Genomic DNA, 25705 nt, shown 5'->3' with positions numbered 1-25705 from the left:
AGGCTTTACATGATTGAGTTTTTAACTTTCAAAGATTTATTCCACCTAAAACTAAAATTCTTCCCTCTCAAGATTCTGAAGATAACAGCAGCTATGTTTGTTTTCAAGTTCTGTGTTCATGGAAGTGGAACCTGCACCGGGCAGCTTCCCTCTCGGGGAAGTAACCAGGCTGGCTGCACAGCAGAAATGCATTTGTTACAGTCTGAAAGGAATCACAAAGAATCGTCTGATAAATTGTCTTTTTCTATTTAATTACCCGCTTCCCTCCATGCCCACGCCTGGAAGTCCATCGTTAAAACAGGATATATGAGCGTTATTATTATTTAAGATATGAAAGAGCCCAAGGAAAAGGAATGACAATGGATGGGAAATAGTCCAACAGATGAGAACCCATGGTGATAGGCAGGGCAGAAACAAAACTCGTGAAAGCCATGAGTTGGGGTTCCATTCAGTCACAGAGGCAGTTGTGTCTTTGTCCATTCCTGTAGCATTTCAGAGAATGCCACTCCGTCCTAAGGCCAGTCTTTCCCTGGTATGTCAGGAGCCGTGGGCATTTGAATTCCGGAACCCTATTATTACAGGATCTTACTACTGACATACTCACAAGTAGAATTTCATCTTTGCAACAGTCGCAAGAATTTTAGTGGTTATCTAGTCTTCCAAGAAAGCCATAAAATGAGCAATGCCGGTAACAATTAGGAAACTAAATTGGCCTTATAAGAATAAAAAAATCAATTTTGCCAGTTTACATTCCCAGTGACTAATTTCCATATAAATGATCTGACTTGATTCAGGCTAAAAAACGGGCCTGTCTCCTCTGTGTTTTTGTGTTTGAAATATTTGCCATTTTGGAGATGTACTTAGGTGGAACTCTTTGAAGGCATGCTGGGATGTGTTACCGTTTTCGAATTATAATTAACTTTTTTGTTGTTGTTTCTGGCAGTGTATCAGTTACAGCAAGAGGCCCCTCGTCCCAAGAGGATCATTTGTCCTGGGGAGGTCAGTACTCAGCTCTTTCCAATACGTCTTGTGAAAGATGATGAATTGTCAGCAGGCGTTTGATATTGGACGGCTTTCAGGTTTCTGGGAGTTGATTTCTATTAACGTTTGTCACAGTGTCACCAAATTCAACATCTTAATCTATATTTTGAAGACAGATGTTATTTTAAAAATACTAACTAACTTGGAATCGAATGTCTCACGTTTTTGACCATTGCAGCGGCAGAGCGATCATCCTTTATTAACCCCCCCCCCCCCCCCCGCCAAACATGCATTTGGGTTGTTTTCCTTGTTCCTGCTATTTTGATTCCTTTATCTTATGTTTTACTATGGAATGCTTCCAACAGAGACAAGACAGAGAATAATAAATCTCTCGGTACTCTCAACACCCACAGTTAACAAACCTTTATACTTTGTTTTACTGACTTGACATTTTTAGAAATCTCTACAAGAAAAGGGACTGTGTCTTTATTCTCAGAGAGAGGTTTAAACAATATGTCGACTCATAAAAATGCTGACCAGCCCCCAGAACTCTCCCTACCTCTCATTTGCTGCTCAATCTCTTATCACCTGGGATGCCAGCAGGACTTGAAAGGCAAGACTCAGGCTTTGTTTTCTATTTTCATTCCGACCAGTTTCTTTAACAGCCAGACTAATATCCTTCAAACAAAGGTCCCGGGTCCTTGCATATTTCTGTTATTGGGACTTTGGTTAAATATATCGAGTAGCTGATCTCTTTAAAAGGGTCACATCCGCCTTGTGAAGGCTCCAATTCCAACACTTCTGAGATTCGTTCTTGAGCATCAGTACTTTGCAGCAGCCTGACCCGGTCTGGTTTTGAACCCGTCTCTGACTTAGGTACCCATACCCACAGCCAGCTTTCACTTGTTAATAAATGTTTCTGCATACAATTTTACTTCTGTTGAAAGGCATTAAAATTCATCCAGTAATCTGAATTTGCATCCAAAGGCTATAGCCTGAGAGGTCAAAGTAGCTGATCCCTAGGGAGTTCTTCAGGATGAAGTTACATCTTTATCGGGTAGTCTGACTTTGGCCTGTCACTCACCCTGCTGACTGTTGGCCTTTGGTTATTCGGTAATATCCAAATCAGAAAAGAAGAAGATAAATACAAAAATTTTGACGAGACGCTTTAAATAGGGTGCTTTGGGGGAGAATTAAGAAACAGGGTGTTAAAAATGTACTACTTTACATCTAGTATTGCTCCATCAGAAAGAATATAGCCACGTGTCGGGGACTAGAGGTGTTGAAATGTCTCCATGAAAAGCGTGTTTGTGCGTTTAGTACAGAGCTCAGGACTCTTCCTGGGAGTACAAATAAAAAGTCTCTAGGCAAGGCCGGGTAGGTTCTAAGTCCACAGGGTAGAGCAAATACTCATCTCTTCACTTATTCAGCAAAGATATATGGGCAGCCTACTGTCCTGACGTTGAGCTAGGTGCTGGGAGCGCAGCAAAGAACTTACCTGTTGGTACTCTGCGTGTCATATTAGAGAACAAAATTGTGATGCATGTAATAAAGATGTATTTAAGATTTAATGTGTGTGTGTGTGTGTGTGTGTGTGTGTGTGTGTAAAAGAGAGGGAGAGGAAAGGGAGACACACACACACAGAGAGAGAGAGAGAGAGAGAGAGAGAGAGAGAGAGAGAACTCCTTTGTTTCTCAGAATCCTCGGAACCACATCAGTAGTCCTATGCGCAGGTGTAATGGAAATGGGTGGATTCAGATTAGCTTCACAGAAGCTCTTCCTTGGTTCAGCTGAAACTTCAGACCTCCAGCGGGCTGAGGGTCACCTCTTCTCTTTCATGATGCACTTGTGTCGGGAGGAAATGCCGCTGACGCCTTAGCAAAGCAGAGCTGTGTGCCGCAGCCGCCACCGTTCGCTGTGACTGAGGGACGTGGGGTGTGTGCAGCGTGTTTATTCCCCTGCCTCTCTTTGAAACCCAGCTTTTCACCTGTGGACCTGGATCGGTGTGATTCCTTAATGCGTTAGCCTGGCTGAGGCTGGATTCCCAGGCAGCTTACCTCTAGAAAGTCCGTGTCCCCTTTCTGCCGTGAAACCGACGCTGAGATGGGCTTTCTCGGGCTGCATTTCCTGGGCAGCAGCGTGGGGCGCAGCCAACCAGGCAGGGGTGGCGATGAGGGCCGAGTGTTCTCCTGCTTCTGTGAGTGCCTGAGTGCCGAGCGCCTGCAGGAGTGGCTGCCGTTCCCTTTGTCCTCCTGTGCGACATGACCTGCACACAGTTCCTGCCCTGACTGCTCGGCCTCCCAGGACGTGGCCTCCTTCGGCGAAGGCACGACCTCTTCTTGGATGTTGGGGAAACCATTGATCCTGCTGCAGACGTGTTTGAGCGAACGCCTCTGCCTGGTCATGCACCCGCCTGCTCAGGGGATGTGCCTAATGAAGGCAGAACCCTTTCCGTTCACATATGTGGCCAGAAAGATTGAAGCTTTATGGACACATTTACATGAAGCCAGGGAGGCTATTTCTTGTGAGCAGTGATTCGGGTTTTTCCCTGTCTTTGCCATCTCATCCCTCAGCTAGCTATTACGAGTCCACATTTTCCTTTTAGACACAGTCCTGCTCCCCCCGCCTCAGTCCTTGGCCCCTCTCCTGCCCCTGGCAAGCCTGCTCAGCTGGGCTGCTCCCACATCCCCCATCTCTCTGTTTCTCTGATGATGGACACCCTCCCAAGCTATGAGCCCCTGTGTCGTCAGGATCCTCCCAATGGACGTGAGAAATGCCCACACCAGGGCCCTATGTGAGTCCGCAGTCACAGAGAGACACACTGTCACTCCTGGTACAGACACCAGCCACCTGACTTGGATGCTTGATGCTGTCAGCAGCTACCAACCACCTAATGGGCTTTGCTGGGGACTCGGTGAGCCGAGGGCACAGACTGATTCAGGAGGCAAAATCCAGCGAGCTCTGCACACCCAGGCAGGGGAGCTGGCTGCAGCCGGAAAGCCTTGTTCTGAGTCCTTGCTGCAGCCCCTTCTAGGCCCCTGACTTGGAGCCAAGCACTTTCTGTCACAGAGGGACTAAGGTCCCCCCCCATGTTGCCCCCCCCCAAGGACAGACACTGACTCTGCAGGGCGCCACAAATGGAATATACACTGAGTGGCCAGATTATTATGATCTCTGAACGCATAATAATATGGCCACTCAGTGTATTTTCTATATAATAAAAGGCTAATATGCAAATTGTCTCCTCGACCAGGAGTTCGACCAGCAGGCAGGCCAGCCAACCACCCATGTCCCCTCTCCCTGGCCAGGCTGGCCGGACCCCACCCATGCATGAATTCATGCACCAGGCCTCTAATACACACACACACACACACACACACACACACACACACACACACACGCACACACACACTGAGTGGCCAGATTATTATGCATTCAGAGATCATAATAATCTGGCCACTCAGTATATGCGTCAAGTGTTGAGAACAATGCCTGGCCCCTAACAGGTACCCAGTGTTCATGGTTCACGGCAGATTCAGACACTTGGGAAGAACAGGTGCGGAGACTGTCGCTAGGGCAGAGTCAGAGCAACAACAGTATTTTCTGAGCCAAAAAGGCGGTGATCAAGGACAAAGCAAGACGCCTGGGTCGGGCGTTAACCCACAGGAGGAAAGATACGGAGGATGGGGAACAGAAGGTGCAAACAGCCGACAACGGCCCTGCGCCAGTGCAGCCGGCGAGGGTCAGCGCCTGAACAGCAGTCCATTGCTTTCTGGAGATCCCTCGCTGTCAATGAACGGTCACTGAGCAGCCGCGGCACCTGGCACTCCACTGGCATTTCCTGGGGGCTCCTTGCCAAGAGTCAGACTCTTCCAGTGTGCAAAACGCTCGCTTGCCCTTTTCGTCAATTTTCAATCATTCACCTCCTAAGCATTTATTAATTACCACATGTGTGTCTGGGTGGTCTGCCAGGACCCGTGCAGAATATTTTCTCCCCAGTCTGTACCTCTACCCAAGACCTCTCCCCTGGGCTCCGAGCACCTCACTCCATCTGTCTCCTTGACCTCGTCATGAAGATGTCCCACAGGCCCTCCCCAGCCTAATGGTCCAAACAGAATAGGACCGACTCCATGACATGGCTCCTACCGTCAGAAACCTGGGCGCCTCTCTTCCTCCCCGCCCCCTTTTCTCTCAGCAACCATCAAACTCACCTCCAAATAGGCCTTGCATTTGCCCGTTCTTCTCCATATCCCTGACAGTCACGTGGGCTGGGCCATTCTCATTTCTTACCTGGATTATCCCAGGTCAGCAGTCTCTTGCCTTATCTCTCTGCCTCCACTCCTGCCACCCACATTCACACACACACACACACACATGCCACTCCCCAACCAGGAGTCCAAATCATCATTGCTAAATATAAAACTAATAGTGTATTTAAAAAGCACTTGCCATTGCTCTTTAAACAAAAGCGAGACTTCTTGCTATGCCATGAGCCACGGCTGGCTCCTGCCTTTATCTGTTACTACCCTGTCTATCCCATCCTTCTCAGTGTGCTGCCTTCCAGCCCCACGAGCTTTGGCTCTTATCAAACAAGCCACAGTGCTGCTGCCTCAGGGCCTTTGCATTGGCTCTTGGCCTGGAATTCCTGTCACCCAGTTTTTTGCATGTCCAGGTTTCAGATAATATTTCACCTGAGAAGAGAGGCCCTCCTCAACCCCATAAAAATTAGCACCTACAGATGTCATCTGTCATATCTCCCTGTGTATTTTGTTTATAGTACTCAATACACTCTAATGCAGAATGGGGCAAAAGTAGGTTTACATATTTTACAATAATTAATAAATAATATGTATATACAAATGTATATTCAATAGGCATCATATAATCTATATTATAAAAACCCAGTGGCCCTAATGCCGTGATGACCAAAGACCGGTCACCAGGAGGCTGCATGTGCGGCGAGGTGCACCTGGGTGGGCGGGGTCTTGACTCTGGGTCTCGCAGTGCGGTGGGATTTGGGGGAGTCCTGGGGCACAGCAGGGTCTGGGTCCCGGGTCTCACATGATTTCCCGCGGGTCTGGGTCTCGCACAATTTTGCGCGTTGGGTCACTAGTATAATATATATACAATAACAATATATAATGTAATACTATATACAGGGTGACCCCCCCAAAAATATATACGCACTTTAACACCTGATAACTCAACTTTGAAAATGAAATGTATCTTAATAAACACTGCCCTTATAATTATTCAAAGTGAGTGCATACATTTTTGGACACACCCTATATATACAAATATATATACAAATACAGTATAATAATTAATAAATAATAAAACAAGACTAAACCCCTGTGTTTCATGTACTCACAACTGTAAACCTACTTTTGCCCCACTCTGTATACTTGTCATCTTTCATTGTTTACTTGTTGCTGTTCATCTGTCTTTAGGAGAATACAAGCCCCAAAGACTTCATCAGACCTAATCATGTGTATTTCCTTCCCTGGCATTGGACACAGTGGCCGGCAGCAGTGGGCAATCAGTACTGTAAACTATATGGTAAAATGATGGAAAAAGGATAGAGACCGCGAATGTAAGAAATTTAGAATTCTCAAACCATTACAATAGCAGATCGGATATTTACTCAGTGCTGTTAGTAGGCCAGTGAATTGGACTTTTGGCAGGTAAGCTTCTTACTTCAACACAGACTAATATTTTTTCCTGGAATATTCTAGATTTCTGTTTGGCCTTTTGGGAAGGCCAGAGGTCACGACTCACTTGCATGGCTAATGCAAAGCCAAGTTCCACTGCAGTTACCTAGAGTGTATACCATAAGCAGAAATTCTTTTGAGACTGTAAAGGATTTTGTATCATTTGCCTTATTTGAAATCGCTATAGTGACCATTATACAAAGCACTTTCAGAAAAAAGAAATAAATTGCGTACGATTATTTTAAATTGTTCTCCATTTTATGCAGATTCACTGCTCCCTCCTTGCCAGAGAATAATCTACCTTGGAATTTTTTTAATGCAGAAGTGAACAGTAGAAGTGAGATTGCTAGCATTCATGAGCAGAGCCAGCATTTTTTCTTGATTGTCAGAGGTGAAGCCAAGGTCAGATGATAGTGGCCTATCTTAAGTTGAAGTAATACATTTTACCTCCTAGTGACTCTTATTCACTTTTTATTTTTTTAATGTTTTTATTGATTTTAGAGAGAAGGGAAGGGAGAGGGAGAGAAAGATAGAAGCATCAATGATGAGAGAGAGACATGGATTGGCTGCCTCCTGCACACCCCCTACTGGGGATTAGGCTCACAACCTGGGCATGTGCCATGACCTGGAATCAAACCAGGACCTCTTGGTTCATGAGTCAACACTTAAGCACTGAGCCAAGCCAGCCGGACTGTATTCACTTTTTTAAATACCACTTTAAATGTGCCCCCTCCTGTGCATTTTCTCTAGTTTTGGGGTTTCCTAAATATCATCTGATTTCTCTCTCTTCTACCTTTACTTGTCAAAAATGTTCTTTTAAGCCTATCAGAGCATTTCATTTTATCATGCTTTGAAAATGTTGATTCGCTGTACCTGGTCTCCACGGCCTTGTAGTCTTTAGACGTGTCTGGAAGGTTTTCACAAGCTGCATTGATGGACCATATCATCCTCAATTAACTCGGTGCATTTTGAGTCACATATTTAAAATAAACTCTTGACTTGGGGTGGTGAACACACAATACAATATACAGATGATGTATTAGAGAATTGTATACCCGAAGCCTATATTTTAGTAACCAATGTCCCTCAAATAAATTCAATAAAACATAAAATGAAGTAAACTCCTAGGGGATTTGTACTATTCCACAATTCTCTCCTTTTCTCCTTTGAATTATTTTTAAAAAATGTTTTTAAGGAAATATGCACTTGGGGGAACACGGAAACTCTCCTGATTCTAGATCTCGAGACATGATATATCTCTGAAGTAATGAGATCTACTCTGCAAACCCTGAACAAAAATCAATCCCATTGCCTTTCAATTGGCTTTCATGTGTAGTAAGCAGAAGGCTACTTCTTCCCTGGGAAGAAATATATGTCTTCTTTCCCCCCTTAATATTGATACAACCTGGTGGGAGCAGAACAAGGCTTGCCCATCATTCTTTCTCCCAGGCTGTCCTCTCCCTCCGTAATGCAGTCAGGCTGTTTGCTTTGTCCCCAGCAAGACTTGCTTTGGCTGTGGACCTATTCTACAAGGGGGAGGCAAGTAAAGCCAGTGTGAGAAAAAAAGTTTAGACACGTGAGTTTTCTTTCTCCAGAGTTTTGTGCTTTTATATTTGCCTTTTTGCTGATAAGTGCTGTGACCTATCAAAATGCATAACCATCCCCAAAAAGAATTCACTCTCTTTGGAGTACTCTGAACAACTTCTAAGGTCGTATAGACTTTGCATCCAAGGTGATGTCTTCAGCAGTGGGCAAGGGCACTTGAGGACAAGCTGCTTTATTTTTTTTAAATATATTTTTATTGATTTCGGAGAGGAAGGGAGAGAGAGAGAGAAACATCAGTGATGAGAGAGAATCATTGATCTGCTCCCACCTGCTTGCCCCACAAGGGGATCAAGCCCCCCCAACCCTGGGCATGTGCCCAGACCAGGAATCGAAGCACAACCGCCTGGTTCATAGGTCGACGCTCAACCACTGAGCCATGCTGGCCGGGCGAGGACAAGCTGTTGTAGAATTTAAAGGCTCTGAATCAAAGGACAGACAGCCTGAAGTGGGAGGGCCACCAAGGGGCAGTGTATATGCTGAAGCCGAACATGAAGCAGAAGTGGATGGTTTCTTCTTAAAACAGAATAAGGAAAATGAAGGAGATTAAACAGTGATGGATGATAAGTAAAATTACTTGAGAATCTTCTTTAATCTTTCTGGGTGATTTTTATTTCTTGAAATGTAACTTGAAAATGTGCATTTTTTTTTCTTTAATCTGTTTCTTAAAAAATCTTTATTGTTGAAAGTATTACACATGTCCCCTGTTTTCCCCCATTGATCTCTTCTAGGCCCCCCTCTCCCCCTGCCCCAGGCCTCCTTCACCATCCTATTGTCTGTGTCCATGGGTTATGCATTTCTTTATAGAATTGCTAGAGAGGAACTAATGCATTATGTGGTTAGTTGCTTTAGAAAAACTAGAAGAATAGCCAATAGCATCGTGGATTACAATACTCGCTCTGTTATCCTCACCTGACCTCTGACAGCCATCACCCAAGCCTCCATCACTCACTGATGGGGGAGGAGATGAGAGTGGTCTAGACTTCGGGCACAGTGGTTATGAGGAGGTCAACCTTACACATCCAAACAGGAAGCAAATACCGCACTCCCACCGTGACTGCGATTAGATATCTCCAGTATGTCTGCCTGTGACTCAGAGGTCAGGTCCAGTAAAATTTCGGGTGTGGTCAGGACCATCCGGGAAAAGAAACAGGTGCATAGCCTGGACGCACTGGTGAGGTTCTAAAGACATGCTTCACCTTTTACTCACCTGGTTAAACAGTAACTGAGTAATAATGCTGATAAAAGCCAGTTACACTTCACCCCAGGCAAGCCATGTCTCCTAGGGTAACATGGTCTGGCTGACCAAGCAGTGAGACATTTGAAAACAGAGTTGTATGTAACCTTGACTTTACTTTCCATCAGAAAAATGTGAATGGTGCAATCTCAGACCAACCCAGTTACAATGTGATTACCTTGAGTGCTGTTGCCTAATTATCGCCTTGTCATCAGCCTTTTAATTGTAATGAGCACTAACACATAGGCAGTGCTGGGTGAAGGGCTTTACTTACGTTATTCTTCACCAACAGTCCCGTGGGGATTGCCATCCCTCTCATTTTACAAGAGAAAATGAGACAAATAGCACCTGACAGGTAGAGCTGGAGTCAAACCCAGAGCGAATCCAGGACTGGGCTTCTAACCGGGTGCTTCTGGAGTCTGGGACCAGCAGCTAGGACATCGCCTGGGAACTCGTCAGAAATGCAGATTCTCTGGCCCACCACAGACCTGCTGAATCACACATTCGCAGTGGGGGCCCGGCAGTCTAGGTGTTAAGAAGTCCTGTGGGTGCACCAGGCACTTGGCCAAGTGTGAGGACCACTGTTGTAACCACTGTTCTCACTCCTGCTTCTGTGTCCTACTCCCTTCCCTGTGCCCTAGGACAGAAGAACCGAGACACTGTCTCCTGGGGTGCTTACTGTTTGCCCAGCGCTGTGCTAGACTTTTCAAGGACTTCACCCCACATCACCTCGTACAGTTCTCTAGCTGTACTTCCTCCTAGATGCTATTTTCCACCCTTTACAAATAGTTTGCCTTTGCTTTCCTTCTTTGCTCTGTCTGGCTTTCCCACACCCTCGTACGTTGCAGGGGCCAACTATGCATCCTTGTACAAGTATGGTCAGTGCCTTATTTGTCCTGGTTTCCTACGCCCACCTTCCAATTTGTTGTACTTCTTAGAGTTATGTTTGCATTACTAATTAACAAAAATATTCTAATTCGGTTCTAAGATGATTCATACTCATGTTCGTTCATATTCAGTATATGCACTAAAGAAAGCCAGCTTTTTAAAGAGGTCCTCCTTATCTTGTGACTGTTCAAAAATTCTTGCTAGATTTACTGTTGCTTTTAATGGTTCTTTGCATTAATGAAAACACCAGATCCATTGGCATTATGACAGGAATACTTTCTATTTCTGCTTTCCAAGTGGCAGCTCCTTCGTTCAGTGGATCATCTGTGTGGTTCATGAGCATTTCTTAGCTTGGTATCATAGGTGACCAATTTGCCAATAAAAGCCAAGCCAGCCCCAGTGCTCTCCTGGTCCCGCATCCTTGCCTCAGTCTACCACTCCACTCGTTGTCTCCAGGCCTACACTGACTGAGCCATTGGTAATCCATCACCTTGGGTTGTATCCTTTCACAAATCATAGTCTTTCTTGACATTAGCTCTAATACACCATATCTCCGCCTCGTTGGACAAAAGAGCAAGCTTTGCTTTAGCAATGGTATCTCTTCCTTCCTTCTTATTTGCATGGCCAGTGTCCTTCTAAATTGTGGAAGGAAATTAAATAGCCTTGGCCCAGCCCGACAGAGGCATAGTGGTTGCCATCAGCATCTCGTGTCCTTCTAGGTAATCACACATTGATTGTTTGATGAACTGTTCTAGTGTCTCCCTGGTATATCTACCAAGTCTGTGATTACACTGTCCTGGTTGTCCCTTTGCTCTGTTGTGGTGCTCAGGGTTCCATGACTTCTCAGAGACCATGTTTAATGATGCTTCAGCAACCCATTACCGTTCAAGGACGCAGGCCAGATGCCATAGTGTTTCAGTATTCTCAGCTGCGCAGCAATAGAATTCAACCACTTCCTCCCTTAGTGCATTTTTATGTTTTAAGTTGGCATTGTTAGGCCATAGATTAAAAATTAATGGTGGTCTTCTCCCGGTGCAGCAAGAGATGGAAGGGCAGGAACACAGAGAGCTGATGTGATCCACCATTCAATTAAAAGGCCTTTGAGGCATTGGCGAGCTCTCAGTCCTAGCTGACTGTAAGACATCCTGAAACCGATTTTTGAGAATGCACTCTAACTTTTGTTAGTCCAGTACAGGCATTGACAAACAAGAGCCTGCCGACTGTTTTTGTGAAGAAAGTTTTATTAGAACACAGCAATGCTCATTCCTTTTCATGTTGTCTCTGGCTGCTTTTGTGCTCCCACAGCAAGTTGAGTATTTGAGTCAGCCGTCCTCAAAGTCTAAAGTACCGGGTGGGTCAAAAGTAGGTGTAACAGTTCTGAAACATGAAACACAGTTTATTCTTATTTATTAATTTTTGTATGATTTTCCATACGAACAACTGTAAACCTACTTTTGCCCACCCTGTGTTTACTATCTAGCCCTTGCCAGGGAAAGTTTGCTGACCCCTAGTCGTGCACTAGAAGTAACTTTGAAGAGTGAGTTAATACATGCAAAGCTCTCAGAATAGTGCCTGACATCTATAGATTGGAAGTATTGGTCTTTAATTTTTACCTTTTCCAAAACACTATAAAAACCTTAGGAAAAAAGGGAATTTTAGTCCTTTCATTTAGGATGCACTTGATCTCATTTTAAGAAATGTTTTGACCTTCATGTTTAACACATAAATTGATGAAAGAAGCCAGGGCAGTTACAATAAGCAGGTGTTCTTTCAACTGCTTTGTGGTGGTCACTTTCTTCCTGTCAAGAAACAGTGGCCTGTTGGAAAAGGTGGCATAGTCCTCCACCAGCAGGATATTAAAGAGGTGGGTGGAACCTGTTTATCTGGAAACACCATCTGAACATGTGACCTAAGCTCACTTACTTTTTAAAAAAAATATTTTATTGATTTTAGAGAGGGAGAGAGAGATAGAAACATCAATGGTGAGAGAGAGTCATCGATCGGCTGCCTCCCACATGCCCCCCACTGGGGATCGAGCCTGCAATGCAGGCATGTGTCCTTGGCCAGAATTGAACCTGGGACTCTTCCGACGCTCTATCCATTGAGCCAAACCAGCTAGGGCTAAGCTCACTTTCTTTAACTTCAAGAACGAGTCTGGTGTTACTCTCCTTTTAAAAGCCTATATGTTATCGAATATATAGTGATTGGCCTGCTGAAGCATTTGGGGGAGGGAAAGAGGGGTGTGTCTGAAATTTACTATGAAATACATCCAAACAATGTTGGATTAATGGGTGGCTAGAGGGGTGAATAAATAGTTATTTCATAAAGCAAGTATAGTAAATGTTACAGAATCTAGGTGGTGTGGATATGGGTGTTGGCTGTACAAGTCTTTTATTCTTTCTACTGGGTGAAAATTATCATAACAAAATGTCAAGAAGAAAAGGCAAAGATTGTTTGTGTAAGAAGAGCAATTGCAGGTCCGGGCTGGTGTGGTTCAGTTGGTTGGGTGTTATCCCATGGACTGAAAGGTTGCTCGTTCAATTCTCTCTCAGGGCATATGCCTGGGTTGTGGGCTCAATCCCCAGTAGGGAGCATACAGGAGGCCGTTGATGGATATTTCGCTCTCATATTGATGTTTCTCTCTCTCTCTCTTCCTTCCTCTCTTCCTAAAAATCAGTTTTAAAAAGAAGAAGAAGAGGAGCAAGGGCGGGATGTGCTCTGACCCAGGGAACAAAAACCATCTCTGGGGCGCACAGTCCCAAATGGCCGAAAGGTGCCTCAGTGTCAATGCTGCAGGAAGCACAGCGAGGCCAGCTCAAGAATGTTTAACAAGGAATAACTTGTCAGGAAAAAAAAATTGAGAGTAAAAACAAACATTAATAATGTGCTTTCGGTCTTATTTATTGCCATGTTGTGAATTACTCTGGGGCAGTGCCTATAATAGAACTGCTAAATTAGACAATGTTTTTAAAGAATAGAGAACAGGATTCTGGATCTTATGGCATCAGAAACTGGGTTTCAACCCTAACTCTGCTGCTCACCTTGTGCAGGACTGGGAGCAAATGAATTGACCACTAGGAATTGTAGCTTTCTCATCTGTAGGAAGGGGGCAAAGGTATTTATTCCACCTTCCTGGTGGAAGAATAAATGGTACAGCATTCTGAAAGCCAGGGCAATCTCTCCAGACCTTGAGTTCTCATTGGGAGCAATATTACCCCCGAGGCAAGGGAATTGGTTCCTAAGGGGCAGGCAACAAAATAGTACTCACTTAGTGTATAAAGCACAGATATACATATGGAACATAAACAGATATTCAGCCTACCTATAGTATTAATTTTCCATTGGGAATAGAGGATAGGGGAGAAAAAAGTAAGTGTGTAAAAAGAGTTCATAGGAGGCTATAATGCAAAAACAATTGAGAATATTTCTCCAGACAATATTTAATTTCTACCATCTCCCACATTCTGTTCCTCTTTCTTTTTCTTTTGTTAGATTAATTTTATTCATCAGTTTGAACACAGACATTTGAATACTTACAATGAACACTTACATTTGGATACTCTTACATTTCTGAAGGAGGAAGGAAAAAAGAACAGGGGAGAAGAATGAGAATGATGGACGTTGTTTGCCTTTTCCAAATTGTAGAGTATCACTTAACCCAAATACCATTAAGCTTTAAAGGAAGGAATTTACTATCAAGAATGAAGAATTGAATGAGTGTACTCACACAATCTTTTTGTCCCCTAGAATCTTAACAGCAACATTAGTTTTCCCTTGATTTGATTCGATTCTATTGGGTACTTCAAGCTCTTTGAGCCTAACAGGTATGTGGAGAATTTAAAGAGACTTCCAAGGAGAATAATGAAGATGAATTAAGGACTGGAAAGCAGGCTCTATTAGAAAAGGTTTAAGAGAACAAGGATTATATAGTATGGAGAAGAACAGGCCACCAGGTGTCTCAGAAATGGCTTTTAATAGAGGGAAACTTATCCTGTGGAGACTATTCTCAGATTCTCATTTGCACTGAAGACCAAAGGAAGGGCAAAGTGTATTTTGAAGCAACAGTGATATGAGTTAGATAGAAAGATAAAATTTTATTCTTAAAGATATGATTAAATTTGGGGTTTTGATTCTTTTTTTTTAACAAGGTGACTGTCTGTAGGAAATATCAGGAGGATGGCCAGGTTGACCAACTCCATTTGATTCTCCTACCTGGTGGGAAGCCAACCAACCACTCTGGCCAATATGGCCTCCATGGGATTTGGCTCAGATGGGAGGAAAGAGCCATTGTACCTGGAGCTGTGGCTTCAGGATGCTGGCAGGTGATTATAAAATGCTAGGCAAGGAAGCAGGCAGAGCCAGAGCAGCACACTTAATTGTGTTGTCCAAACAAGGAGAGCCTGAGGCGGGTGTTGGGAGCCAACACATGGAGCCAAGGAGGCAGTGCCAGGGAAGACGTAGCAATGACGCCTGGGTCACCATGAGCTGCCAGGGGGTGCTCTGGGCCAGCTGGAGAGGCTTTTGGGTGTTTCTGGAAGCCTGCTGTGAGAGTGGATCAAAAGCCATGAAGAGGTCCTAGGAAGGTGTGCCTAGCTCCTAGGAAGGTGTTCGTCTTCTCCATGTTTTGGAACTGCAGCCCACAGTTATTCCCAGTCCTGGTTGTAGGTCAGTATCCTCTATGGAGCGTGCTAAGCCTTACAGCCGCCCTGGCTCTGGCCCTGGAGATTAGGACTTAATGGGAATATCACTTAGGATTCTATTGTGAACAACAGAAACCAAATCTGGCTAACTTTAGCGAAAATAAATAAATAAATAAATAAATAAATAAGTAAGTAAGTAAAATAAAAACCACAAACCAACAACAGTAACAAAAATGACAGAGGTTGGTTGGAGGGTTATGAAAAAGTTCTCTGAAGGGAAAGCTGGACAATCAGGGCCTTTGGGATGGTATGTGAGGCAGGACATCTCCGGGGATCCAGGAAGCAGGACAGATGCACCTCTGGGCAGTAGGTGTGATGGTTAGGGGCCCCAGCTTTCGAATGGTAAAGCCTGCCTTTATACTCTGCTGCTCTGTGCCTCAGTTGATCCTGTGGGAGTGGGTATGATCAAGTCGTACCTATTGAGTAGTCACAAGGATTGAATGGGTTAATATCTGTGAAGAAAGTGCTTAGAACAATGCTTGGTCCGTAGTAAGTTTTTAATAACTATTGGCCATTATTACTGTTGTTGCTGTTAGGCTCTGCCATGCATGTGAATCACTCTGTTTCTCTTAATAGTTTCTCCTGCAAATTCATGGGTGAGAGCATCCCAGTGGTTTATGTTGTTTCCCATGTTCACACCTTGCTAGAGAATTAGCGGAGTCACTGACTATAAGTCAAGGTTGCTCCCTGTTGTCTCCAGTCTTCACTCCTTGGAGATAACAGGAAACTGGGAGGGAAGCTAGTTTTGTCCTATGGCTTAGAGGCATAAAGCGTCAAGTGTGAGCCACCAGGACTGCCGATATTTTCACAGAGGCCCCCTCTGAAATTTCAGTAAGCCCAGAAAGCGGGTGTGGGGCCGTTAGCCGAGCTGTCTTTCAAACAATCTATTGCTTCCATGAAACTGAGCTCTGTACAAGCTACACTGTTGCATGCTGGGCAACAGAGACAGAAAGAGAGGAGTCCTTTCCTGCCGCAGCTCACGTCTAGATGCCGTAAAGGCCAACAATACAAATCGCAGGAAGATCAAGGCCCTAACTCCGCTTTTATAAAGTTCAGAAGGAAGGTAGGAAATAATACCAACGCCAGAGGAGATTTCCCCAAGATGGCATTATTTTACTTCTTATTTTTAAGATCAGTGAGATTTTGCCAGGTTCGGGCATAGATGGGTTGGAGACCAAGTATTAGAATGACATGCAGGGAAATGTCCTGACCAAAGAATGGCCTAAGGGACCAGGGTCTTCAGGAACCACAAAGAGTCCTGTATTAGGAAAATAAAGAACTGGGGAATGAGGATGTAGCGGGGCCAAGAGTGTGTGCTAAGGACATACTCTGGATGCCCAAGGAAGGCCATGTTAGGAAGACCCTGTATGCCATTCTTTTATTCATTCCGTAAATATTTACTGGGCACCGACTGTGTGCCAGCTCTGTTCTAAATGCTAAAGATCCAACAGTAAGCAAAGCACTAAAATCGCTGCCCTTGTGTAATTTCCATTTGGATGGGAGATTAAAAACACACATACAAGTGAAATATGTAGTATCAGATGATGATAAATGCATTGGGGGGATATCAAACGAGAGAAGAGAGATGGATATACCGAGGAGAAGAAATACCACTTTTAGGGAGGGTGGTCTGCAGGTCTCACCAAGGTGAGGAGGTTTGACCACATGGCAGGGAGGGGCCAGTGAACAATTTGGAGCAGGGAGCCACGTGATGAGGTCTGCATTTTTCGACCTCAGTGTGAAAGATAGATGGGAGAGTGACCAAAGGTCAGACAGGGAGATCTGGAAGGTCACTAAAGGGCCTGACTCGTGTACACTCACGGAACTTTGCAAAGCCCTGGGTACCCTGTGAGGAGGTTTATTGCAGAAAGACTGGCCAGTAGATTTTTTTGTGGTTGTTTTTATCATACATCCTAATCAAGACTGGAAGGGATTCACCTCATAGTGCCCATCAGAATTCCGGAAGCTTTAAAGGAATGCCACGAGAAAAAATAAGGCCTTAGATTCTAGATGAACGGAAACGGATTTTAAAGCTTGCTCAGTTTCCATCCCATACTATGCTCTTTCACTGGGAGAGTGTACATTTCAGCACTTGAGTTTTCCTTCTCTCCTTTTCAATAGAGAACTTTCAAACGGAATTAGCCCTATCTATTTTTTTTTTCTGGATGAAATCACCCCAATATCACCAATACAAACCCTGTCATCAAAACCCATTTCTCTACATTTGATCAGTAGCTCAGAAAATCCAGCCATCTAGCTGCCCTGCGTAGGAGGTTGCTAAATTGAATTTTAAAATGATTTCTATTAAGCAAAAACTTAACATATACCAGCTGCTGAGAGATTATAAGAGCTTTGTTTTTCCAATAATTGGAAACCTTGTTTACAGAGGACTCACAATATTCTTTGAATGTCTTTGTGTTGAATACAAAAGAACTTGTGTTTATCTAGGCAATGATAATCCGACTATAAAGCAAACTCATTTAAGGATTATGTTTCCTGTCTCTCACTGTGCAGCTGTCACCCTGCTCGTTCTTTCAAGCTTTGCAAAGTGCTGAGAATGTGTCCTTAAAATCAGAAGGAGGCACTGGAAATTAACCAGGTAGCTTGGAATACACACACTTCTACATTACAGAGAAACAGTTGAGAGAGGCAGATTGAGCCCTGGTTCTCATGTGTTAACTCGTGGGCAGAATTCAGTCATCACAAAGAGATTTTAAGGCGTTCAGTCCTGGCAAAGAAAAGCGCAGGACAATTTGGACAGTCCAGTATTTAAGCGAAGGGCAGCACTGTGCCCTAGCCGATGAAGTCCTTGGCACGGGTTGGCGTCTGCTCTGAAGAAGCACCCAGGGGTCTGTGCTGGGTTTGAAGCCAGGTGCTAGTCCTGTGACCTCACGCTCATTGTTTAGGGGCTCTCTGTAGAATAAGAGAGCTCATGTGCCCCCCAGTGTTGTTTGAAGGCTTACATGAGATAAACATGGGAAGCCCAAAGGACATTCCTGGCACAGAGTAGCTACTCAATAAATGATAACCTGTTACCGACAGTGTTCCAAGCCTCACCATTTTTATATGCATTATCTCATCCAATCTTCAAAACAGCCTTATTAAAGCAGCGCATTCTTATAACTCCAGTTTTATTGAAAATTGCGGAAAATGAGATGCAAAGAAGTGTAATGACCTACTGAGGGTCACCCAGCAATTAAACTGACAGCAGGGCTCCACATTCGTAATCTTTGCCTCGCTCTGCAAACAGTCAGCACTTTGCTCTCAGAACACCCCCCACCGCAAATATCGCGTGTTTGCTATGACAACTTACAAAACGTTTTAGCCCAAATCCTTCTTCCAGTGAAAACCTGCTACGACAAGTTCTCCTGTGGCAGCTGCTCAAGCTTTAGTGTGTACGCGACCCCTTCGATGTGCTGTGTGTGGAAGATTACAACTGGAATATGAAATACTTCGATTTCCAACCAGCTCCCAGGTAGCGCCCCTGCTGCCGGAGGCCGGTCCCCGGACCACACTCTGAGTAGCAGGGCTGCCAGGAGATGGAAGGAGGTCTCTCTCATATCTCAGTGCTCCGATTGGCCTCGTGTTTAAGTCTACTGGACATATATCCACAATTTTCCTGCTTTTCTCCCTGAGGATATAGCCCCTTAGTATTTGTTCAGGCCTGGTACCTGGGGGCACTACCAATGCAGGTCCAATTTAGAGAGTATTTTTAAAATCTTTGGCAATATTATTTCATGGTTGGTTTTTATTATAGTACACTAGAGGCCCAGTGCACAGGTTCGTGCACAGGTGGGGTCCCTCAGCCTGGCCTGAGCCCTCTCGCAATACAGGACCCCTCAGGAGATGTTGGACTGCCGGTTTCAGCTCGATCCCTGGGGATTAGGCCAAAACCAGCAGTCCAACATCCCCCGAGGGATATAGTAGTGTGCGAAGTGGTAGGTGGCCAGGGAGGAGCCTGAGCCCAGACCGGGCGCCACGCCGCTCCTGCTCATCTCAGCCCTGCTGTGCCTGCTGCCGCTACTGCTCGGTAGTGCTGCCGCAGTGGTGGGAGAGGCCAGCCATGAGCCCGGCTTCTGGCGCCCATTGGTCAGCTGAGCAGTGCTCCTGCTGTGGGAGTGCACTGACCACCAGGGGTCAGCTCCTGCGTTGAGCATCTGCCCCCCCCCCCCCATGGTCAGTGCACGTCATAGCAACTGGTTGAACAGTCGAACAGTCGAATGGTCGACTGGTCGCTTAGGGTTTTATATATATAGATGCTCAGTGTAGAAGCATAAACAATCCCTATTCTATTCAGCAGTGGACTGCACACAACTCCTATGAATGACTCCATTAAGTGTTAGACAATTTTGTTATTGGTGCTTAAATAGTTTATATCAGGCAGAAATTCTTATCAGATTGTTGTATAGTTATTTAAAGGCGTTTTAGTAATATTTGGGAAATTGATATTTTTGACTGTTTTGTCTGCATCTAAGGGCACCTTGAAAAAAATGTGGATGCCTATGATTTTCCTGGGGTTGTTCAACTTAAATTAAGCTCTTGTGTGGTTAAAAGCTCAGTGAAGTGTGGAGATTGAGGCTGTTTCAATTCCTGTGAGCAAAAAGTTTAGGAAAAGGAGAGGGTCATTGTTTGTTTGGGTTTGATCCCAGCCAGTATTTCTCTCTTTAAGTTAACAAGGACAGCTGTACAACAAAAGGAAAAGAGATCGAGTCTGACCAGGGGAGCAGGTATCAGATGGACGCCCACACCTCTGTCTTCCCTTCTCTTCCCTTTCCTACCTTTCATCTCCCCCTATGAAGGGTTGCCAGACTTAGAAAAGAAGAATAAAAACAGGGTGCCTACGTACATTGGAATTTCAAATAAAGAATATTTTAGTATACGTCTCCTGCAATATTGGGGACAAATTCCATGACCATATTCCAGGTGTAATCTCCCACACACAATTCAATGCTCTTGATTTATCTGCTCATGGTTTCCATATGCATATTTGTCTCTCAATTAGACCCAACTGTCCTCTAGGCAGGGTCTTATTTAGTCTCCTTCAAGGCACCGTAACTATTGGCTTCCCTACACGGGAGGAGATGACCGAGGCTGTGTTAGATTTCTCAGGTATGTCCTCCTGCTGCACGTGCAGAGCACCCCTGAGCTCCTTGGACCCTTCCTCTCATGCCTGAGAGGTCATCACTTCACGAACGATTGCAGGGCTTAGCACAGAGTCCTGAACACAGTAAGTGTTTATGATGGATTAATGAACTGAAAGCAATTTGTTGTCTGAAGAGTCAATTAAATTCAACATTGATTAGCTAGTTACCTGCGTGCCAGCAGTTAGAGGTAGGCTCTCTCTACCATGCTGCCCATCGGGGAAGTTAGATGACTCTCCCCTTCTGGGGAGATAAGAGGATAGAGAAGAGAAATGGGTTAGAACCTACACCCAGATTTGCAAATGTGTGTTATGACTCAACCAAAAAGATGGAAAGAAAATTGTCCTTCTACATAAGGCATCATTGTAATCCTTCTCTCTAAGAACGCAGAGATATCTTGCCCATTATGCCTTGTCTACCTCCACTGGCTTTTCTGGAACTAAATTTCTTCTGTGCCATCTAGGTGTTGTATTCAGATATCTACGGTATCATAAAAGGAAGAAAGAACTTTGAAAGCCAATAGAATGATATGAATGACAAAATGTTCAACTCATATTGAAAAGCTCTCCAGCACGTAGTGTCATGGTATACGTCAGATAACAAGGTGCCGTTTCACACTCGGTGCTTCTGTTAATGACGTGTTTTAGATCTTCCTCTGTAAGTGACACTGAGCAGGCTTCACACCTCGAAGACTGAGAGTTATGAATGCTCCCCTCTCAGTTCAGTGCTTTTCAGTATAAAATGCACAGGTGAGTGAGCACATACTTAGAAGTGTCTACATGAATAGTTTATGCCAGTCAAGCTTGTCCAAGCAGGATTGTGAATGTGGCCCTCAGATTCCTGGCTCCCCCTTTCTGACCATTTCTCTCTAGCTCCCTTCTACCCCTTTGGGTCCCCTGCATCCTTTGGAGGGTGGAGGTAGGACAGTACCTTGAAATCCCACCTCTTTCCCTACCTATGAGCCCTGCAGAGAAAACTCCCCACTTGAGCCCTGGCAGGGTGGCTCGGTTGGTTGGAACGTCTTCAGTGCATCAAAAGGTTACAAGTTTGATCCTTAGTCAGAGTGCGGATGGGAGGCAACCAATCAATGTTTGTCTTTCACATCAATGTTTCTCTCTCTCTTTCCCTTCCTGTCTCTCTAAAATCAATAAGAGGTGAGGATTAGAAATAATTTTTTAAAAAGTCCCCATTTGACTGTAGACAGAAATAACTATAAATAAAACAGCTGCAGGCTCATATTGTACGCTGTCATAACATCAATGGAAATTCATAAGTTAATGTGGCCCCACTGTTTTCTAGTCCCTGCAGTTAGACTAGAAGAACAAAAGCTGATCATGAGAATTCCTGTTCATTTCTCCCCAACTCCAACACGAGGAACATCAGAAAAGAAAGTTCGTGTGAAAGTAGACTATTCTCTATGAGATAAAAATTCCATGGGTTAATAACCCCAAGGCAAAAGCTGTGATTGGAAAATCTTTTCTGAAATGCTTGTGGTGTTTGGTTGAGTCATAAATCTTGTCCTCTGCGTCTATATCTCTGGTGTCAAGTAATTTTAGTCATTAGTCATTTGTTGAAAAAATAAGAATGTTAGAATATTGACTTTATGTGAGAAGGGACCAAATGAAAGTTATTTTTTAACCCAGATGCACGCCTCATCTTTATTGTAAATACATAATGAAACAAGTGGGTGAAGATTGAAATAAGTGCTTATGTTTTATTCATGCTAAAAATATCCCTTTTATCCTCCAGGATGAAGCCATGTAATATCTTTATAAATTTCCTAATATTAAAATAAGCATCACTTTGTTTCCTTTGAAATTCTTTTATTAGATGGTTGGGTTTGGGTGAAGAAAGGAGCCTAAATGCTTAGAGCAATATGATGATTCTAGAACATTCCTTCCCCAGACAGGGGGATGTGTTGGTTAATGCCACAGATTCATGGATCTCTAATTTTGGGAACAAAAACTGTAATAACATTACAACCAGGACTCCAGCTCTGTTTGTTTGAAAAGCATTTTTATCTATCTGATTTGAATTCAAATGCATTATTAATATTGTTCTTCTTTTAATATAGGTGGAAAACAGACCAAAATATTATGGAAGAGAGTATGTATTATGCTATTCTTTGTTTTAATAATGTAGTAAGTAGTCAATTCATATGTCATTTAACTATAAATATTAAAAAGCTTCTAATATAAGGTCTTCATCAAATGTCCACTGTGCAAGAGTCTAACAAGAACGATAAATGTAATGGGACCCCTTTGTATTGCATTTTCTTTCTAAGACTCAGGTGCTTGGCTCCTGTTAATGTGGGAGGGGGAGTGTCTCCTGGTACATACACCCCTCTCCACAGAAGCAGCTGCTGAGGGCCAGGCAAATATTTGAAACATGAGGCAGCATTTTCCATAATTGAGACTTTGTGTTTTATTTCACTTTCTATCTCAATGTTATATAAACATTTAGGGTGTCAAAGATCGTAACCTGTAGCTGAACTCCTATCTTTCATGCACCCCAGTAAATGCAATACTCAGGAATGTCACCCCCACGTCCCCGCAGTCTCATAAAGCCGAAATGATCATTTCCCTTGACTTAGCTATATTAGCTAAATTGCCTTAATACCCTCATTATTTCCTCCCATTTTCCTCTTCATTTTGAGTCTTGTTTTGCTTTGCTCTCTCAGAAACGTACGACAAAGCAAACAAACATCATTACTCAGTGGTTAAGTCTGAGGCCTAGAGAGTAGCTCACAGGGCAGGCAGGACAGGCTGAGTGGGGGCGGCTGTCAATTCACTTTCTTCCCACGTCCAACCTGGAGGAGGTCTTAAGGAGGCCTAGTCTCCTTCAAGTCCACCTCCCAAGCTCTCCCCACCAATCCTACACCTTCTTCCTCCATCCCCTTACCCATCAGAGCTTCCTCTTCGTGATTAATGACCCTCTTAGTTGTCCCGGCCCCCAGCCACTTCCTAATTGCCACGGCTGCATTTCTGTGCCTCCTCCCCAAGCTTGGGGATTCAGCCGACCGCTCTGGAGCACCTGCGGCCCCTCTGGAGCACGGCGGAACCCTGGCCTCCGCTCTCATCCACCCCACGTCCCTCACATCCCGAATGCCCAGCCTCATTAGTGGTGCGTGTGCCATTTTTTTTTCTTCCATATGCTGATCTGGATTTTGCTCCCAGAAAGCACAGTTTATAAAACAAGAGAAAATGAAAACCTCCATACACTTCTCCAATGGAACACTGTCCGACATGAATTCCAAAAGGACCTCCATTTATTTTGCAGTTTTTATCTTTTGCAGAAACGTTTTGTGGAATACCCCTCTCATTCTCATCCCCCACCCCCCAACCTCGTAAGCTCTGCAGTGAGAGGAGACCCAGGGCACGTTTCCTGAACCACATAAAAGGAACATGTGCCAGAGGGAAATTCACTCAAAACTTCGGATTCTGCATTTCCCTTTTTTTCCTCCAAAATGAAAGCTTTTTTGTTGTTGTTTTGTTCCATTCCAAAAGTAATACATGCTCTATTCAACAAACATATATGTGTGTGTGTTTTTCTTAGAAGGAATTACACACAAAAACGGTTGACAAGGGCACATGTAGGGAAAGAGAATATTTATTTACGATTTTATTTTCATTGTGTTAGTGGCTTTAACTTTTGAATTTTTTCACTGTGCATAGATATTGTTTTTGTTATTGAAATTTTTAACGAGTTAATACCTTCTAATTTGGGGAAGTTAGCACGTATGGGACACTAGATGGTGCACAGCACCCGTCAGCTGAACATGAGTGAGACCATGTGCCCTTCTTCCCCCCTTCTCCCAGCCTCTGGCCTCGCTTTCCTTTCACAAAGTTGGGGTCATGAGACACACACACCATGGCTATCTGAAAATCCATGCATAAAGGGGAAGAGGAGCCACGGACTGGGTCCTCGGATTCACAGACCTGTGGTTTCTTTTGTGGAACAATTGGATTGAATTTGGTTCTGACACTGAATAGGCTGCTGGTCATCACTTAAACACATGAAGCCAAAGTCATGAAAACTTCCTACTTCCAGGTTAACTGCCTATTCGGTATATTCCTCCACCCCTGAAAGTGACATGGGGCCGGGGCATCAGGTCCCTGAGCCCTCTGTGTGTGCCTTGTCCTGCTGGCCACCCCTGCCCTGCCCTACCCAGGCCACGGTCGGTCACATGGTCAGACTGTTCTGACATCCCAGCCTCCAACCTCCTGTGACACCCGCTTTGTCCTTTCTGACTCTGGTGTGGGGAACTTCCTGATGCCCAATGTCCTTTCTTCCCCTCCCTCTCCCACTCTCAGGGGCCCCGTATCGGGTCTCTTGGCTCAGGGTGTCTGCCCAGCCCTCTCTGGCCCCAGCTCATGCCACATAGAAGCTTCCCCATGAGGTTGGCAGGGTCCAGTGGTCACACTCACAATCCAGGCCCCAAACCTCTCTGCTCAGCTCCAGGAGCCCCGAGAACTGATCCACCAGTTGCAATCCCACACATGCTCTACAGGGGCCACGGGAACCCACGGAGCGTGGCTCTGCACAGACCCCTCCAGGTCTCCCGCTAGAACTGGTGACACTAGCCTCCTTTGGGGCAGGAGGGTGGCTCTATGTCACAGCACACTGAGAGCAGTGCTCCAAGATCATGCACTGTCCCCCAACTTAATCTTTGCATTCCTTGGGGGGAAACCCAAAACTTCATTTCTAGCTGACTTCCCTCTCTCCCTGCCCTCTTCCAGGAAGGAACATTTTGCAAACATATTCCTAAGCTATCACTCTCAACATTTAAAGAAATAGAGAAATATTTATTATAGCTGGCCAGCCTTTCCAGAGAATAAGCCTCTAACATTAACAAATGTTAACACACACATGCACCCACACACCCGCACCTGAAGTAAGCAGGTGGATAATCAATAATGTTCATTTGCAATCAGGATAATACATAGTCTCTGGTTTGGAGCAGCGATCTAAGCTGGTAATTGCTCTTGTGTTATTCTCCCTGGTTAACAAAGGAGCCATAACCTGGCATTTGTTTCCATTTTAATGTTCAGCTTGTGAGCAAAAGCAGCAGCAGGAAGCCAGGTGGTCTGCGGGTTCGTTGTGTTTGGCCTCCTGAATGCTTAGGGTGGGTGTGGGTGCATGCTGAGGGGTGGCTGCCGTGCATCCTGAGGATGCACAGTAGTCACCCAGGTGGGGGGCAGAGATCCCGGTGGCCACAAAGATCATCTTTGTAGCCGTCTCTGCGTGGTCCATGCTTTGTGTGTGGTCTGTTCAGAGCGTCCTGGTCTCCTCTGCCCTCAGGTTCCACGGGATCATCTCGCGGGAGCAGGCTGACGAGCTGCTCGGAGGCGTGGAGGGCGCCTACATCCTCAGAGAGAGCCAGCGCCAGCCGGGATGCTACACGCTAGCTCTGCGGTGAGCGTGACCGTGCCCACTGTTGCACTT

At 44.7% G+C, this 25705-nt stretch overlaps 1 protein-coding gene across 2 annotated transcripts in view; it reads left to right on the top strand.

The window, feature by feature from the left end:
- Positions 1-25705, top strand: part of CHN2 (chimerin 2) — a 238035-nt gene that overhangs the window by 145167 nt on the left and 67163 nt on the right. For both annotated transcript variants that reach the window (XM_079786789.1, XM_079786788.1), the window contains exons 3-5: positions 944-999; positions 22335-22366; positions 25562-25675. In XM_079786789.1, coding sequence (XP_079642915.1) covers positions 944-999; positions 22335-22366; positions 25562-25675 — 202 coding nt within the window. The remainder of the gene's footprint in view (positions 1-943; positions 1000-22334; positions 22367-25561; positions 25676-25705) is intronic.

The sequence above is a fragment of the Cnephaeus nilssonii genome (assembly GCF_951640355.1).
Source record: "Cnephaeus nilssonii genome assembly, chromosome: 12".
In the NCBI taxonomy this organism is placed as follows: domain Eukaryota; kingdom Metazoa; phylum Chordata; class Mammalia; order Chiroptera; family Vespertilionidae; genus Cnephaeus; species Cnephaeus nilssonii.
The sequence above is the reverse complement of the archived record's forward strand: the minus strand, read 5'-3'. Positions and strand labels throughout refer to the sequence as shown.